The 17,398-nt window shown below is 44.0% G+C and overlaps 1 protein-coding gene across 6 annotated transcripts in view; it reads left to right on the forward strand.

Annotated features, from left to right (window-relative positions):
- Positions 1-17,398, forward strand: part of LOC128688653 (salivary peroxidase/catechol oxidase-like) — a 66,539-nt gene that overhangs the window by 21,020 nt on the left and 28,121 nt on the right. For 5 of the 6 annotated variants that reach the window (XM_070084507.1, XM_070084505.1, XM_053776576.2 and 2 more), the window contains exons 5-6: positions 16,172-16,372; positions 16,817-17,040. In XM_070084507.1, coding sequence (XP_069940608.1) covers positions 16,172-16,372; positions 16,817-17,040 — 425 coding nt within the window. The remainder of the gene's footprint in view (positions 1-16,171; positions 16,373-16,816; positions 17,041-17,398) is intronic. The other variant, XM_070084508.1, reaches the window with a different exon arrangement.

Genomic DNA, 17,398 nt, shown 5'->3' on the forward strand with positions numbered 1-17,398 from the left:
TTGAGGTTATTCAAAGGTGTTTTGAGTGTGTTCAAATGGTTATGAGAGTGTTTTGAAGGTGTTCAAAGGTGTTCAAAGGTGTTTTGAAGGTGTTGAAGGGTGTTTTGATTGAATTCAGCGGTGTTTTAGTAGTATTCAGTGGTGTAATTGGGAGTACTCAAATTGTGTTTTTTTTTTTTGGAAGTGTTTCAGTGTTGATTGGAAATGTTCAAAGGTGTTTTGAAGGTGTTCAAAGGTGTTTTGAGGTTATTCAAAGGTGTTTTGAGTGTGTTCAAATGATTATGAGAGTGTTTTGAAGGTGTTCAAAGGTGTTTTGAAGGTGTTGAAGGGTGTTTTGATTGAATTCAGCGGTGTTTTAGTAGTATTCAGTGGTGTAATTGGGAGTACTCAAATTGTGTTTTTTTGGAAGTGTTTCAGTGTTGATTGGAAATGTTCAAAGGTGTTTTTGAAGGTATTCAAAGGTGTTTTGAGGTTATTCAAAGGTGTTTTGAGTGTGTTCAAATGGTTATGAGAGTGTTTTGAAGGTGTTCAAAGGTGTTTTGAAGGTGTTGAAGGGTGTTTTGATTGAATTCAGCGGTGTTTTAGTAGTATTCAGTGGTGTAATTGGGAGTACTCAAATAGTGTTTTGGAAATGTTCAAAGGTGTTTTTGAAGGTGTTCAAGAGTGTTTTGAAGGTGTTCAAGGGTGTTTTGAAGGTGTTCAAGGGTGTTTTGAAGGTGTTCAAAGGTGTTTTGAGGTTATTCAAAGGTGTTTTGAAGGTGTTCAAGGGTGTTTATGTGAGTATTCAAAGGTGTTTTGAGGTTATTCAAAGGTGTTTTGAAGGTGTTCAAGGGTGTTTATGTGAGTATTCAAAGGTGTTTTTTGAAGGTGTACAAATGATTATGAGAGTACTTATGAAGGTGTTCAAATGATGTGCAAGAGTACTTATGAAGGTGTTCTGGGAGTATTCAGAGGTGATTTGGGGGTGTTCGAATGATGTTTTGGAGTATTTCAGTGTTGTTTGGAAATGTATAAAGGTATTTTTTGGTGAGTATTCAAATGATTTATGAGTGTTTTGAAAGATGTTCAAAGTAAAAAGTGCGTATTTAACTTCGTAATATGTAAAATTGTGAGTAGTGAATTTAACGAAAGTGGATGTAAGCGATGTGGTGACTTTCTGATGCACTGTGTCCCCTTATTAATTTTAATGAACTAAAAGGGTTAAAACGAGAAAAATTGGGGTTTATGAGTGAAAATTGTGAGGTGTTGGTTGGAGTGTGAGGGTTTGGGAGGGTGGGGAGGAGGTTACTTCGTGGGGGGAGTGACCTGAGATGAAATAGTTAAAAAATGTCTAGACTTGTGTTGTAAAGAAATTGTGAGTATTAACGAAAAAATGTGCCTTTCTGATGTACTGTGTCCCCTTATTAACTAAAAGGGTAGACAAGATTCAGCCTGTGTGCGCGTGACGTCACTACTATGTTCCCTTATTATCTTGAATGAACTAAAAGGACCGACCTGATTCAACCTGTGTGCTGGGTCAACACGTGACGTCACTGACCGCCGAGTAAACGCTTTTTTAGTTCATTTGACTTAATGAGAGGAAACTTTTAGTTCATTTGACTTAATGAGCGGAAACTTTTAGTTCATTTTAAAATAATAAGGGGAAGATGTTTAGACCTGTAGTAAGCATGCCCCCATAGGAGGAGTCTATTTTGAATGCTTACCCCCAGAGGGGGGATTCCAAAAACTTTGATCCGAGGAATTTCGAAAACCCCATAGGGGGGAATCCAAAAAACTTGATCCAAGGAGATGGAGAATTTCGAAAACCCCATAGGGAGGAATCCAAAAAACTTGATCCGAGGAGATGGAGTCATGGTATTGTCGAGAAATTTTTGGGGTTGGGGGGTGAAAGTGGGAGGGTGATCCGAGGAAGTGGAGACTTTGATATTGAGAACCCCATAGGGGGGAGTATCCAAAACTTGTATTATCGAGAAAATTTGGGGATGGGGGGTGAAAGGAGGGGTACCCAAAAAAACTTGATCTAAGGAGATGGAGAATTTCGAAAACCCCATAGGGGGGAATCCAAAAAAAAAACTTGATCCAAGGAGAATTTCAAAAACCCCATAGGGGGGATCCAAAAAAACTTGATCCGAGGAGATGGAGTCAGGGTATTGTCGAGAAAATTTGGGGTGAAAGGAGGGGTACCCAAAAACTTGATCCGAGGAGATGGAGAAATCCAAAAACTTGATTCGAGATCATAAGAATTCGAAACCCCCATAGGGGGGAATCCAAAAACTTTGATCCGAGGAGATCATAAGAATTTCGAAAATCCCATAGGGGGGAATCCAAAAAAACTTGATCCGAGGAGATGGAGACTTTGATATTGAGAAATTTTGGGATGGGGGTGAAAGTGAGAGGGGGAACCTCAAAAATTTGATCTGAGGAGATGGAGAGCACAAGAAAATGAAATTCAAGAAAAAATCGAAACCCCGTAGGGGGGAATCCAAAAACCTTGATCCAAGGAGATCATAAGAAAAAAAAATTCGAGGCGCGGGGGCGATCCGGATGACGCTGCAGAAGGCGCAGCAGAAGGCGCGGTCGGGGGTCGCGAAGGGCGCGCGGGGCGGGCGGCGGGCGGGCGCGCGGGCGGGCGGGCGGGCGGGGCGCGCGGGCGGGCGCGCGCGCGGGCGCGCGGCGCGACGGCGGGGTCGCGAAGGAGGGTCGCGAAGGGGGGGGGGGTCGTGGGTGGGGGTATTGGTTGGGGGGGTCAAGGGTGAGGTAGTCTCGAGGGCGAGGTCATGGTCAAAACCGGAAGTAACACCTAGGTGTGAAAAGGTGACCCTCCAGCCGCTGGTCCTAGACCGGAAGGGTGCGCCCTGTAGAAGGCCTAAACCGGAAGGGTGCGCTCTGTAGAAGGCCTTTTCCGGATACACCGCCCTGTAGAAGGCCTTTTCCGGATACACCTCCCTGTAGAAGGCCCTTAAACCGGATACACCCCCCTGTAGAAATTATGACTACTCACACTCATACACACACACACACACACACACACACACACACACACACACACACACACACACACACTCATACATACACACACACACACACACACACACACACACACACACACACACACACACACACACACACACACACACACTCATACACATACTCACACACACACACACACACACACACACACACACACACACACACACACACACACACTCATACACATACGCACACACACACACACTCATACACATATGCACACACACACACACTCATACACATACGCACACACACACACACTCATACACATACGCACACACACACACACTCATACACATACGCACACACACACACACACACACACACACACACACACACACACACACACACACACATGCACACATGTGGTAATGCTTTATTTACAGCTAGCAAAGTCAGGGTATTTCTCCAGAATGGTCTGTAATATACCACTGTGGATAAAATACTTAGCCATTTCTTGAACATTTCTGAGTGAGTTGTTTCTAAATTCATTAATTTTATCACACTCCAGTACATAATGACGCAAGGTGTGACAATAATCCATATGGCAAAGTTTACATTTCGTTTGGTCTACATCTGGTGGTGGTGATTTAACCTGCCAAAGATACTTGTAACCCAGCCGGAGCCAGGCGGTAGTGACATCCAAGAGTCTGCTTATTTTGTTGGATGCACCATAGACATGTGGCTCCTCCTGCATGATAGAATGATGATAGATGGACTCACTGGTGTCAATCTCCCTGAGCCTTAAGTCCATAAAATTCAGTTGAAGTTCTTTTCGTATTATTGTTCTCAAACTACTACCTGACAAGCCAAGATTGTAATCTACTCCCTCTTTGAAAGCATACAGCTTAGCCAATTTATCATTTCTATCATGCATCTGAAGACCAATGTGAGATGGAATCCACAGCATGTGCACTCTGACTCCACTGTCCACAATCCTACCATACCTGTGTCTGGCTTCTGACACAAGCATGCCACAATTTATGCTTAATGAGTTGAGAGCATTTATGGATGACAGAGAATCAGTTACAATTAAACTGTCAATCTTTGATACATAGATGCATTTCAGTGCAAGGAGTATGGCAAACAGTTCTGTCTGAAGGATAGAGGCCCAATTATTGATGCGTGCTCCAATTTCTTTAAGAGAGCCATCACTCTGTACGACAACAGCAGCACTACCAGCTGCACCAGTGGATTGGTGAACAGAACCATCAGCGTAAATTATTTGCGAGAGTGTATGCTGTGTGACTAAGTTATCAATACAGCTTAAGGCCTCATGTTTGGCTTCAAGGCGAAGTTTTGGTTGTGATTTAAGAAGTTTGGGGGGAAATGGAGGAATGGTAGTTTGGAATGGGGTAATATTCCATGGAGCGGAGAAGTGCCGCTGTTGCCTTACTTGACATAGATCATGTATCTGATTCATGCGGAGGTCGGTTCCAGTTTTTTGATCCATCTAGAGGAGTGTTCACCAGTGCTGAGGAAAGTTTGGAGGGCTTCTGTGCAGGGGTTTGAATGAGCTTGCCTGAGCATATTAACCCCAATTAGGATATTTATTTCAGTAACACGATCTCTGATGCTTGGAATATCAAGTTCTTTTTTGCATATTTAAAATTTTGGCAGTACGAGGGCATCCTAAAATGATCCTCATTGCTTCGTTCTGCAGTTTTTCCAGCTCTCCAAGCTTCCAGTCAGACACAAGAGCAAGTAGTGGCGCAGCATAATCAACCAATGATCTAATATAAGCAAGATACATCATTTTCACAGTTTTAATATTAGCACCATACCTGGGGTGAAGCCCTGCCACAACTCTTAAGTGCTCTTAGTCGTTCTTTGTATTGGCGACAAAGTCTTGTTACAACAGGTCCAAGTAGTGGAACCTCAAAGCCTAGATACCTGTATCTGCTTACATATTCTAGAAGAGACCCATCATGCAATTGGATTTGACGAACTGTGCCTCTCTGTCGAGGAGGACGCCTATTGAGTATCTTTGTTTTATCAGTAGAGATTATTAACCCCAGGTCCTGACACGAGGCTAGTACATGATTAAGAATGTTTTGGGTGTTGGAGAATCCGGTGGTGTGAATCATTATATCATCAGCAAAACTAATCACATAATGATGGGGCTGACTAGGCATAGCATTAAGTAATGCATTAATTAGAATATTGAACAGTGTGGGACTGAGCACACCTCCCTCTGGGGTTCCTAATTCAAAGTCTTTAGTTACACTTCTATGTCCCTGGAACAACACAGACGATTTTCTGTTGGACAGGTAGCCTTTAATCCAGCAGAGAAGCCATCCTCCAACATCCATTCTGGCAAGTTCACTAATGATTACATGTCGGTTGGCTACATCGAAAGCGGATTTAAGGTCAAGGAAGATAGTGTATGAGCTGTCAGTGTGCAGGGTGAGAAAGGTGGCTATGCAATGATGCACGCTCCTTCCATGCATGAAACCATGTAACCGGGGAGACAAAAATTGTTTGATTCTGTACATGAGACGATTAAGAATCATTCTCTCAAATGTTTTACACAAGCAGCTAGTAAGAGATATTGGGCGAAATGCATTTTGTTGATTGGGCTTAGGAATTGGAATGATGAGGCTGTTGGTCCAAGATTGAGGGAGCTCCCCAGTTACATAGCTCATGTTATATAATTCAAGTAATGGATTACCTGGTACTCGACACAGCAATCTGAGTATGTTGTAAGTAATACCATCCTCACCAGGCGACGTGGAGTTGCCCTTAGTGCTGCATCAAGTTCATAATTAGTGAAAGGAATGTTGCAATCATCTGCCTTGCTGAGCATAAAGCAAACAAGTCTCTCCCTTGCATCATATTTGTCATTTAATTTTGCCTGTGTGGTACTGGGAAGATTGTCATAGCTAGATGTAGCAGCCCAAGCATTGACTAACTCATTCGCCCTATGCAAGGGATGAGGGTGCGCAATCTGCCCAGTTCTGTTACCCTTAATTCTATTTAAGATTCTCTGCTCGTCTGTTGGTGTGAGCAGACGTACACCTGCTGCCCTCTCTCGGCGATTGGAAGACTTCCTGTTTTTTCCAATATGGCGCAGAGTGTAAGGAGGAGGGTAAATACTGTGGGTATCCAGCTGGTTCGCAGGGCAATTTCACTGCAAGCTGCTCCTGTGCTGTTGCCATTAATCATCCGGGATACGTATGATATTCAGGATGAAGAAATGTATGGTGTAGCACTTAATGGTGCATACAGGGTGTTTGTTAAGTTGTTAAACACCGGCTTCTACGAGCGGCTGGTAGAGAAATACCAGGATGTTCGAGTGGACGTCAATTCTATGGTGAGTGTCCGCCTTCATGACTTCTCCAGGCACTATACATGGGTTAGTGCGAAATGTACCGTTTGAGGCTGATGAAACTGACATACACAATGTTTTTAAGGACTACGGGACCTTTCACCTGGCACAGCCCGGCAAGTGGGTGGAAGGTGCATACGTGAGATACCCAGAGGGCACGTTTTCACTGAAAATGACGATACGGCACCCCATACCATCATATGTTATATTGGAGGCCTTCAGGACTCAGCTAATGGTTTCCTATGCTGGGCAACACAGGACATGCAGGCATTGTGGTGGTTATGATCACATTGCTGCATATTGTGAACAACAGACTCGACTCCATGGTGTTGAATGTACTGCTGCAGGGGAACCTGGGCAAGTTGGACGTGCTCTAGAGATACAGGAAGGACGTGGGCCTGGTCGTCTTGGAGTGAGGAGGTGGAGGAGGCAGAGGCAGTGGCGGGTGTGGACCTGACTGCCCCTGTGGATGGGGGCCCTGTGGGACCCATTTTGCCTGATGGTGGGGGACGGCATGGTTCAGCGGAGGAAGCCATTGACGAGGTCCTGGAGAATGTGCTCACCTCGCTGTTTCCCCAGTCCGATGGGGAGGGCGAGTTGGTGATGAGGGCTGATGTGAGGAATGCTGCAGACCTATGTGAACAGCAAACTGAGCCCATTGACTTGGTGGTGTCTCATGGGGCACTGTGCCCAGAGGGTGGGAAGGTCGGACATGTGGTGGAGGAGGTTCACCGTGAGGTGTCACAGGAGGTGAAGATGGGAACAGGTGGAGTCGCGCACAAGCGTGAGGCTGTGACATCGGATTCAGATGATGTCCTGACTCCAGCACAGAGGACTGGCAAGGTGGTGGTGGTGGAGGAGGATGGTGGTGGTCCCTCGGGGACTTTGGACCCGGAGCTGGACCGGGGAGGGGTTAGGGCTGCCAGTAGGGACATGCATAAAGGAGGTCCGAAAGGACATGGTGGCGTTGTGAGGAAGGTGTCAAAGCACAGGGGGAAGAAACCACCGCTGGCCTAAGGTGTATGACAGTTAACATTAATGGTTTGTGCCAGGATGTGAAGCGTGCGTGGTTTGCAAGTTTCTTGTGCCGGCATAGAGTGGATGTTGTATTTGTGCAAGAGCACAATATCAAGGTGGGGCGTGTATTGGAGGTGAATGGTTATAGGGCTTTTGTGATGCAGATGGGACGCTTGAAGGGAGGGGTGGGAGTCCTACTCTGGGAGGTGAGCCCATTTGTGGTTAGTAGAAGTGAAGGGGGGGCGAGGGGCATATTATCAGAGTGGATGGATGGTGGATGGGCGAGCGAGTGGCGTTAGTGTGTGTACGCACCCACAGAGAGTGATGCACATCTGAAAGCGGATTTTGTGAGGGATGAGCTCGTTTATTTTTTCCGTTCCTTACCACCTGTTGCTATTGTGGGAGGGGATTGGAATTGTGTTATTCGCAGGGCAGATGTCGAGCCGCGTGGGGCAGGGCATTTTTCCACTATCCTAGGTGATCTTCTGAGAGATGTGTGTCTATGTGATGTATTTGGGGGTGGGGCTTGGGAGGTGGAGCACACTTTTGTTAGATGAGGATATGCGGCGAGGCTAGATCGGGTGTACATCACAAAGCGGGTTAGAGTGGAGTCCTTGCGTACAGTGGAGGTGGAATATTCAGATCACAGGGCGGTCGTGGTAGACCTGGGGTGGGATGGGCTGGCCAGGAGGTGGAAGAGTTATTGGAAACTAAACACGAGGATTCTGAGTGATGAGGAGGGGCAGGGAGGATTTGAGACGTTGTGGGCAGAGCTCAGTGAGGAACGGCGGGGCATAGAGGATTTACTGGGGTGGTGGGACGGGGTAGCTAAGGCACGAATACGTAAGTTTTATGTGAGGGAGGGGAAACGCATGATGCAACAATCGTATGGGCTCCTTCAGTACCTAGAGGGTAGGTTGAGGGATTGCTATGGGAGAGGTGGACACGGGGGAGTATATCCTGCAGAGGAGATAGAAACGTTGAAGGGAAGGATTAGTGAGCTGCAAAATGAACGGTTTAATGTGGTGCATGTGCAGGGGGGGGTTGAGGAGGTGTTATGGGGCGATGGACCATCGGCGTGTATTTTACGAGGTCAGCAGCGACGTCGGACGGCCACAGAGGTTGGTAGGTTAATCGTTCACTCTGAAGTGGGGGATTATCGTGAGGGTCAAGTGTTGAGGACGACTGAGGGAATGAGTGGTTATGCGGATGCATGGTATGAGCAGTATTTGGGACGTAGTGCAGTGGGAGGTGCAGCATTGCATAGTGTCCGTGAGCTAGTGCCATGTTCATTGGGGCGTAGTGATTGAGTAGCGCTGGGTGGGAAGATAGATGAGGGCAAGGTTTGATGGGCATTAGTGAGTATGCATATGGGAAAGGCTCCAGGGATTGATGGATTACCCTGTGAATTTTACCTGCAGAATTGGAGGTTAATGTGTGGATTCCTGGTGGAGTTGATGAATATCATGAAGGAGAAGGGGGTGCTGGGGCAGTTGCAAGCCACAGCAGTGGTTGTTCTAGTCCCAAAGGGAGAGGTCCAGAATACCCTCAAGGATTATCGGGCAATATCTTTACTTTGTGCGGATTACAAATTGTTTGCGAAAATACTGGGAAATCGCCTGAAATGTGTCGTGGGGCGTGTCGTATCTGGAGGGCAATATGGGTTGCCTGGCAGATCTATGGTCGAGGGTCACAGATGTCTTAAGGGGTTTGTAGAGGATTTGGGGGGAAAAGGTGGGGGCTTACTTGCTTTGGATTGGCAGGGAGCTTATGATCGTGAGGAACGGGAGGCATTGCGGCAGATCCTTCTAAAGCAGGGATTTGGGGAAGAGGTTGTGGAATGGGTGGAGACATTGTATCGAGGGGTGCGGGTGCGTGAGCAAATTAATGGTCGCATAGGGGAAGCTGTGTATGGGGCGGGGTCTCAGGCAAGGATGTCCACTATCTCAAATCCTGTTTGCCTGTGTTCAAGACCCTTTTTACAGACTCATTGAGGCACGTATCTGTGGGGGCGTGGGGACAGGGGAGGTGGGGTGTGGGCCGGGGATTGTAGGATACGTCGATGACATGACAGTACTTATGCGGGAGGGAAATAGTTTGAGAGAGGTGGGAGAGGTCATTTGTACGTTTGGGGAGGCTACGGGGATGAGGGTTAATGTGGAGAAATCTTGCTTCTTAAAGTTGGGAAATTGGAACTGGCAGGGGGATTAGGATGCTGGTGTGGAGTGGAGGGTGGTGGATAGCTTAAAGATATGTGGAATAGTGTTTATGGAGAATCAAGTGCGGTCGAGAGAGGTGAACTCAGAGCGTATTGTGGAATGGGTGCAGCATAGATTGGGGAGTTTGCGCCCGTATCATTTGACATTGTTGCAGAGGGCCATCGTGGTAAACACGTTACTATATAGTAAGGTTTGGCATGTGGCGGCAGTTTACCTCTTAACGGGGCAAGGAATTATGAGAATTTTAAAGCAGGTGTTTAGGTTTATATGGGGTTCTGGGTGTGATTGGCTGAGGAGGGAGGTGGTAATGCTGCCGGTACGTCAGGGGGGGTTAGGGTTATTTGATCTACGGCGTTGGGTAAAATGTGTTTTCTTACGAAGGGAATATGTACGGGTCAGGTGTGGGGGGGTTAAAGCTTCTGTATGAGGGAGTGCAGAGGTGGTATGTGGGTGCAGAGTTGAGGGACTGTGAGGAGGTTCTGCATACCCTCATGGTCCTACGGGAGCCTGGCAAGATTCGCATAGGGGTTTTGGCGAGAGTAATTGGGAGCCGGGTGGTGGTGCCGGTGGAGGGAATATACCCCATGTATGGATGGGGAGATATTTGGTGTCATTTTCGTAAGTTGAAGCTCAGACCTCGGGTGCGAGAGGTTATGTTCCGTTTCCTGCATGGCATTTTGCCATCAGGAGCAGTCCTGCAGGCGAGGCAAATAGTAGAGGAGAGTGGGTGTGGAGTGTGTGGTGGTAAGGATACGGCATATCATGCGGTGTATTTTTGCGAATGTTTCAAATTCAAAGTTTATTCTCTATAAGGATTACAATGCTGAGTTTACAGAATTTGGTTATTGTATTGTTTACATGTAGTAAAATAATAATTACAGAGTGTACCACTAGAACACCTAGCATGGCTAGGCATTTCAGGCAGACTTAAATTAAATCTTAAGTTTAAAATATTACAAAATTATGAAGTAAGTTGGTATTATGGCTAAGTGACTAAATACTAGTTTGTGAGTTTAGCAATGTGAATGCTTTTGTTTTGGCACTATACATAGTTACAGTATTGGAGTATCACAGGCCAACTTATGACTAGTTAAGATTCATTATTTTGAGACTGAGATTGATATTTCTGTTTATGGTCAAATGGGCGAGTGAGTGTAAGTGTTAACCACCAGGTGGTATTCGTGTAATTAGTTGACAGGGTGTATCAGGGAGATAAGATGTTTTCTGATGGTAGTTTTGAAGGTGATGAATGTGTCTGCAGTTTTAGAATTTTCAGGTAGGGTGTTCCAGATTTTAGGGCCTTTGACATTCATTGAATTTTTGTAAAGGTTTAGTCGGACACGGGGAATGTCATAGAGATGTTTGTGTCTGGTATTGTGCCTGTGGGTTCTGTCGCAACTATCAAGAAAGCGTTTTAGGTCAAGGCTAATATTGGAATTTAAGGTCCTGTAGATGTAGATTGCACAGTAGTAAGTGTGGATGTACTGAACAGGGAGTAAGTTTAGATCTATGAAGAGTGGGGGGTGTGTTGCCAGGGATGGGATTTAGTGATTATTCTTACTGCGGCTTTTTGTTGGGTTATTATTGGCTTTAGGTGTGTTGCTGCAGTTGAACCCCAAGCACATATAGCATAGGTGAGGTATGGATATATAAGTGAATGGTATAGTGTGAGAAGGGCAGTTTGCGGCACGTAGTATCGTATCTTGGAGATTATCCCAACCGTTTTGGATACTTTTTTGGTTATGTGTTGGATATGGGTGCTGAAGTTCAGGTTGTTGTCGAGGTATAGGCCTAGGAATTTGCCCTCATTATGCCTGGCAATTAGAGTGTTGTCGATCTTAATGTTAATTTGCGCATCTCCTGCTCTGCTACCAAACATAATGTAGTAGGTTTTGTCAGTGTTAAGCACAAGTTTATTGGCTGTCATCCAAGTCGATATTTTGATCAGCTCCTCATTAACAATGGTGTTGAGGGTGGCAAGATTAGGGTGAGAGATGACATAAGTCGTGTCGTCAGCAAAGAGAATGGGGTTCAGGTGTTGAGATACGTTTGGAAGATCATTGATGTATATGAGGAAGAGCAGGGGACCAAGGACACTTCCCTGTGGAACTCCAGTATCAAGTGGCTGTGTTGTTGATGCTGTGTCTTTAATGGTGACATACTGATACCTATTAGTAAGGTAAGATTTGAAATATGCAAGCGCATGGCCTCTTATACCATAATGGTCAAGTTTGTGGAGTAGGATGCCATGGTCTACTGTGTCAAAAGCTTTTCTTAGGTCAATAAAAATTCCTAGTGGATATTCCTTATTTTTCAATGTTGTGTAAAGCAGATCTAGCATTTTTATGATTGCATCGTTAGTGCTTTTATTTTTCCTGAATCCAAATTGGCAGGGGTTGAGTATGTTTTGTGCCGTTATAAATGAATATAGTCTCCTGTGCACGAGTTTCTCAAAGATTTTGGATAGCAATGGTAAGTTTGATATTGGCCTATAGTTGTTTAAATCTGTAGGGTCACCACCTTTATGTATTGGTGTAACACTTGCCATCTTGAGTAGTTTCGGGAAGGTGCTAGTTTCTAGTGACTTGTTAAAAAGTAATGAGATAGCATGCGAGAGGACATGGGCTGCTCTCTTGTACAATAATGGTGGGACATGAGACAGATTCCCTGAGTTATTTTTAAGTGACTTTATAATCACGGTGACTTCCATGGGCTCAGTTGGAGCAAGATAGAAGGAATTTGGGAAATTCCCATCTAGGTAGTCCCCAGCATGGGCATTGGTATGTGGGATTTTATTGGCGAGATTAGAACCTATGGTTGAGAAGAAGTCGTTTATCTTGTTAGCTGTGTCAGTGGGATGCAGTGGTGTTTCATTAGGTTTAGTTAGGGCAATATTCTTGGGTTTTTTCAGCTTTTGGGTCCCTAGAATCTGAGAGTGTTTTCCAGGTCTTTTTTATATCTCCTCTTGTGTCAGTGAATCTACTGGAGTAGGATAGTTGTTTGGCTTTCTTTATTACTTTGGTGAGGACTGATGAATAGTGTTTAAGAATATCTTTGTGTATTAAGCCCTGTCTATATTGCTTTTCATATTGGTGTTTCTTATCAATGGATTTCAGAATGGTGCTGGTTAGCCATGGGCAACCAAGCCGTTTGTTTGTGATCTGTTTCGTTTTTATAGGACAATGTTTGTTGTATAGTCTAAGTAATTTGTTAAGAAAAATGTCTGTCCAGTCGTCAATACCAATGGCCTTGGAGAATTCTGTAGGCTAGTCAACAGTCTCTAGGTCAGCTGTGAACTTCCTTATTGAGGCCTCATCATGGAGTCTAAACGAAACTTTGTTGTATTCAAGTGGTGGTTTACTAATGTTTGTCAAGGGGAAGGTAGGGTAGTGGTCTGTAGTGCTATCTGTGATTATCCCTGATTTAAGGGGGGCTAGTATATTGGTCCATATGTGGTCTATTATGGTTGCACTCGTCTCAGTGAGCCTGGTTGGTTTAGTTATTGTTGGTATGAGAAGTGTGTTGTTCATATTGTTGATGAAATCGGTTACAGGCTGATCATCTAGTAAGCCAAGGTTGATGTTGAAGTCTCCAGCTAAGAGAAGGTGGTGCTTGTTCATTTGTCTGTTTGTTATTAGTGCCTTTAGTTTCTCACTGAAATTTGGGATGTTTGTGTGGGGTATCCGGTAAATGGCACCGATTGTTATAGGCGTCTTAAGGTTTTTTACAGTAAAATTAGCAAAAATGTATTCTCCATATTCATCACTAAAGCAAGTGGTGCTAATACAAGATAATTGGTTAGAGTAATAGATTGCAATACCACCCCCAACTTGGTATGGTCTGCAGTTGTGGATTGCTGTGTATCCTGGTAGAGGGTAGATATCTATTATGTCCTGCTTAAGCCAGGTCTCAGTAAGAATAATGCAGGAGAAGGGTGTCTTTAGTGATTCAAGGAGTGCCAGGAGGTCATCATAGTGTTTGCTTAAGGACCTGATGTTGTAGTTAAGTACTGATAGACTTTTAGCATTGTTTAGGATAGTTCTGGCTTGTGTTAGGGATTGGATGAGTAGGATTGTCAGGCTAGTGGGAGGGGGGGGCATACCGGTGTTGAGGGCGCTCGTTTTGGATGTGGGAGGAGTGCCAGAGAGTACACAACGTGCATTGGCATATTTAATGGTAGATTTCGTGTATGTGTCGTGGGGTATGCGTGGGAATGGGGATTGGGTGGCGAGGAAACGGGTACTGGCAGCTACCTTTTATAGGACGGTTTGCAGGAACAGGGAAATATATGGATCGCAGTGGGAGGGAGCCTTCCCCGTAGGTTATCGTAGTTTAACTATTGGGATCTTACTCGCTTTATAGTGGGGGGGGGGGGGTTGTCATGGCTGGGGCAAGGATTGAGAATGCCATCTGGGGTTTCAATGGGCTCGCCGTCGGGAGTGTGTGTGTGTGTGTGTGTGTGTGTGTGTGTGTGTGTGTGTGTGTGTGTGTGTGTGTGTGTGGTGTGGTGTGGGTGTATGGCTCAGATATAAACGAGGGAAGGTTCAGTGTGTTAGTAGGTGTTAGGAGGTACGTGTGATGCTAGCTGGATTAAGTGTGTGATCCAGTTTGATAGTGGACAATTTAGGTTTATATCTTTGCATGCGTGTCCCATGGGATGACTGTATTGCCCTCTGTGTATATAACGCCTTGCTATGCTTGCTCACTTACCATCACACCTCTGTCAGAGGGTTGAGGTATATATTATTGTTTAGAGGTATTGTATGCATGTATGCAGCAAGAATGCTTGGGTGTGGTTTGTTGTGATTGAGATACTGTTGCGATGTGACAGGCTTATATGCTCATGTACAGCTGGGAGACTGAGCGACAGGGAACTGTATGCTGCCGAGAGACAATGGTGGTTGCCTAAATGAGGGAGAAGAGGGGGGGTGTAACAGAATGTTTTGTTATAGGAGACAGTATTGAACGTTGCCCTATTAAGGGCTTATCTCTGAATGGAGGTTAATGAGATAGGATTATATACACATACGGATTACGGGGTTATTTTTCAAACTGTTCATACTGTGTACCTTGTGTGTGGTGAGAGGAGGCATGTATCAACTTATTGTTTAATGTCACTTTGTTTTATGTAAAAATTTATATATGTTTGGTTTTGGTACATTTAAAGTGTATATTAATTTAGGTCACAACCCTGGTACTGTTTTTGTTAAGTGCTATGTTCTTGATGCAAGTTTTTCATGTATGGTTTACAGTTACATATACAGAGTTTATACATGCAAGTTTTGTAGCATTTTTTGTCACGTATATTCAGGTGTGGGTAGTAAATTGTTTAGTTACAAGGATGGTGTATTTCTTATTATAGCTTCATGTTTAGTGATTTCAGTCAATCATGTATGATTACATGTATATTGTATACCTGTGCTCTAAATAAAACATACAAAATTAGGGGATGAATAGCTACAGATTATTATTATAATCAAGGGGGAAGCGCTAAACCCGGAGGATTATACAGCGCCTGGGGGGGGGGCTGTGGAAGGTATTCAGGCTTAATTCGGGGAACTGGAGCACAGATCCAATTCCCTAAATCAAGAGCCCCTCACCAACATCAAGGAACCTTCCTTGAGGGGTAATAGCTACAGAATGTTTAGATACATAAAATGCTAATATTACAATGTACAGTAAGAGGCCAGAGCATTAGTTTATATATATAAAAACTTTTGTATATACAGTTTCATACAAGATATGAATACAAATGTCAGTTTTTGGCTAGTGGCAATTTTATTATGTAGTTTCAGGGGTAGTTTGTCATCCGTTAGTTATAAGGATGTTTTCTTATAAATGTTTCATGTATTGTGATTACGTCAATGTGTGATATGCATGTATACTGTATATTTTAAATAAAAAATAAAAAAAAAATCTATTTATGTCCCTCCATGCCCGGCTAAGTGGGGTGTGAGCATTAAGACCGTTGAGTCTTTTGATAATAGTTGAATTTTTTTTTTTTTATAATTCATGCTGGTTATTTTACCTTGGTGTGATAGTATTTGTGTTAAGTGTTTACGTTCATTGCTTTTATTGTTTGGTAATTATGTTATTGTGTTTTGGTGTACGTGTTGTATATATTTCTGTCTGTAAATTTCACCACCACTGCTACTATACTTCTCACTACTGATAAATCAGTTACCATCATCATAATTCATTTATGGAACACAGTATTTTATATACGAGGCAAAAGTAAAAATACTACTAAAATATTAAAAGACTAAAAGAAATAAATTGGTGAGCAAACTAATATGTATCATTGCCTCCACCTAACTATTGCATTCACTTAAGTGATTATTGCACCACTTACAAGTACGTATTGCACTGCCCAACAATCTAATCATTGCCCCTTCCCCTAACTGTAGATACTCTGGTGTTTGTAAGTTTATTCAGGTATACACAAATAGTTACATAGATTATCATACATAGCAGCATATGTGTAAAGTACCTAACCCAAGAAAATCCAAGGAAAAGTCAGTGACTTATTTCCATTGCGTGTTCTCCGCTAGTGTCCATCTGTTTCTATCCACAACAGCGAGTCCCTGACACACGGCTCGAAGAAGGAGCAGCAGAAGACTCTGCTTGAGGAGGACCTGGCGAAGAAAAACTTAACCCTGGTACCTGGGTCTCCGTCTTACAAACACCAGCACGGCTTTAAGAAGACCGACCCCTTGGCCACCAAGATGGCCAAGCTAGGCTACCTCATGGATCACGCCACCACCAAACTCAAGGACAGGTATACAAATACAGAAAAGCTGCTTCATAAGTACAACTCTGATATTTATGATGATTCATGGGGTATCTATGCTAGACCCAGTTAGATTACAAATAACAACTGCAAAATTTTTCGTTTTATTATATTTCTGATTACCTCTGCAGAACCGCACCACATTCTCCTTCTAATTTATCTTTCAGTCTACCATTTAACAATATCAGAGAAAATAATGATCTTTGCCTTAAACAATTATCACATGTTCACATTAATTTGTTGCCTCTTGGTCCCAGACTACACTCTTGCCCCTAAGATTTTTTTTTTTTTGGGGGGGGAGGCACTGCACCGGATTTTTTTTAAATATTATATTTGTTTCTAGTATATTACTACAATGTATGTTTTTATTTATATTTAAATATGTTAGTGCTTCACCTCCACGTTTCATCAAATTCCTTCTGATGTTGACAGGATGAACCTGACGCGGGAGGCAGCGTCGCTGGACTCCCGGTGGGTGGGAGACATGTCCTCTACGCCCTACTGCGACAAAGATCTTCAGCGGCCACTACCCGGCCCCTGCAACGCCTCTGGCAAGTACAGGAGTGTCGATGGAACCTGCAATAACCTTAAAAATCCTACCTGGGGCGCCTCCTTCACCCCCTTCAGGCGAGCCCTTCCCCCGGACTATGGAGACGGTAGGTGAAGTACATCTTCCACTATCTGGATAGGCATAATTTAACTGTTTGAATCCACAGTCATTGATAGAAATACAAAAATAAAACATCAAACCTTGGTAAAAATGATTCAAGACTGATCTAAAGATCGTTTTGTTTGTTGTGAACCGAGACAGAAATGTAGACTGATCTCACTCTGGTTAGACATATTTAAAGGTGGCCAGACATACACACCAAGAAAGAACACACTGTACCTGTACTAACTTTCCCCTGGTAATTTGATCTCTCAGCATCTAACCACAATCCTTGGCTGTCTGCCAGAGGATAAAAAACTTTTAAAACAGGAACGCTAGGGACGCCCTGACACTTCAAGATGGAT

Source organism: Cherax quadricarinatus, chromosome 13 (genome assembly GCF_038502225.1).
Source record: "Cherax quadricarinatus isolate ZL_2023a chromosome 13, ASM3850222v1, whole genome shotgun sequence".
Taxonomy (NCBI): Eukaryota; Metazoa; Arthropoda; class Malacostraca; order Decapoda; family Parastacidae; genus Cherax; species Cherax quadricarinatus.